This window comes from Passer montanus, unplaced genomic scaffold (assembly GCF_014805655.1).
Source record: "Passer montanus isolate IOZ18808 unplaced genomic scaffold, ASM1480565v1 scaffold93, whole genome shotgun sequence".
In the NCBI taxonomy this organism is placed as follows: domain Eukaryota; kingdom Metazoa; phylum Chordata; class Aves; order Passeriformes; family Passeridae; genus Passer; species Passer montanus.
This window is the reverse complement of record NW_024374701.1, coordinates 1,355,580-1,357,279: the sequence shown is the minus strand read 5'-3', so window position 1 is coordinate 1,357,279 and position 1,700 is coordinate 1,355,580. Positions and strand designations below refer to the sequence as shown.

The window sequence follows — 1,700 nt, the reverse complement described above, 5'->3', positions numbered from 1 at the left end:
AATCCCGAAATAGATCCGCGTCTGTTTGTGCCGGATTCTCAAAGGCTGCGCCGTCATCCCCCGGGATGGGACATCCGATGAGGAAGAAGAGGAAAATGCGGGGGGAAAGGCGGCTGGGAGGGGTCTGGAGCGCACCCCTCACTCCTGCCCCGCTCCCCCCGGGCCTTTTCCCGGTGTTTCGCCTCCTCCTGGGAATTGCAGCCGCCGCGGGGTGACCTTGGCCCCGCGAGGGATCCAGGAGGGCCCGGGGGGCTCCCCCGGCCCCGCTGCGCCCCGGGCCGGGGATGCTGCGCCAGGCGAGTACCGGGGGCGCGGAGCGGGGGGATCGGGGCCGGGCACGGCCCGAGCGCAGCCCGCGCACATCCCGCGCACGTCGCGCTCGATCCCCGCGCACACGGCGCGCACGTCGCGCTGGATCTCGGGGCTCATCCCTCGCGCGTCGCGCCGCATCCCCGCGCACAGCCCGCGCACGTCGCGCTGCATCCCCGCGCACATCCCGCGCACCTCGCGCTGGATCTCCGCGCTCGCCCCGCCGCGGCCCCGCGCTCGCCCCGCCGCGTCCCCGCCGCACCCGCGCTCACATCGCTCTGCATCCCCGCGCTCGCCCCGCTGCATCCCCGCGCACATCCCGCGCACATCCTGCGCACATCCCCGCGCACCTCCTGCTGCGTCCCTGCGCACATCCTGCGCACATCGAGCTGCGTCCCTGCGCACATCCCACTGCATCCCCGCGCCTCCTGTGCGCATCCCCTGCCTGCAACCCCTGCTCATCTGCTGCACCCCCTGCTCATCTCCTGCACCCCCTGCTCATCTCCTGCTCATCTCCTGCATCCCCCCTGCACATCCCTGTGGGAGAAACAACCACTCGAGTAAGAGGCACAGAACGACCCACTCACATCCCCTGCTCATCCCCTGCATCCCCTTCTCATCTCCTGCATTCCCAGCACATCCCCTGCTCACCCCCACGTCCCCACCCCCGTCCTGCCCCCCCCTTGTTCCCCAGCTCCTCGCAGGGGCCGGGACCCCCCCCTGCAGCCCCGGGCCCGAGGGAGGGACTGGCCTGGGTCAGGCATGGCCCCGCCCCAGTCCGGAGTGAGGAAGATGATTTAAAATCATGATAATGCTGCTGATGATTATTATAATGTCAATAGGAATAATAATGAATAGGAATACTGGAAATAATAGTAATGGTAATGATAATGGTGATAATGCTAATTATCATAATGCTAATAATGATAATGATATCATAATTATGTTATATTCAAATTTAAATAATAGTAATAGTAATAATAGTAATAGTAATAGTAATAGCAATAATAGCAATAATAGCAATAGTACGAATAGTAGCAATAATAGCAATAATAGCAATAGTAGCAATACTAATAATAGTAATAATAATAATAATAATAATAATAATAATAATAATAATAATAGTTAGTGTTACATTTGAATAAAGGATCCAAGTGGATAAAATCTCAGGCTACTCTGCTCAGGCTCCTCCTTCCCAGTGGAAAAGTGGGAATGAGAGCCCCAGGCCAAATGGGAACATCGGGTGGAATTTAAGGTCTCTCATTCTTCCTGTTTTACCCCAAGGCTCCAAGGAAGGAGCTGCTTCACAGCTTCGTATTTTCCCTGTTTTCCTCCTTAGGGATAACTGCTCCCCACAGCATTGGAACTCCCATGCCATGGGCTGTTTTGTT

At 57.8% G+C, this 1,700-nt stretch overlaps 1 protein-coding gene across 1 annotated transcript; it reads right to left on the bottom strand.

The window, feature by feature from the left end:
- LOC120495932 (translation initiation factor IF-2-like) lies at nt 1–1,162 on the bottom strand. Its single transcript, XM_039695913.1, has one exon. It carries the CDS (start codon nt 769–771, stop codon nt 139–141), a length of 633 nt encoding a protein of 210 aa, XP_039551847.1. The 5' UTR covers nt 772–1,162; the 3' UTR covers nt 1–138.
- Between the last annotated feature and the right edge of the window lie 538 nt (nt 1,163–1,700).

Coding starts and splice junctions, on each gene's coding strand:
- LOC120495932 (XM_039695913.1), bottom strand. CDS start 771: ATGAGCAGGGGTTGCAGGCAGGGGATGCGCACAGGAGGCGCGGGGATG.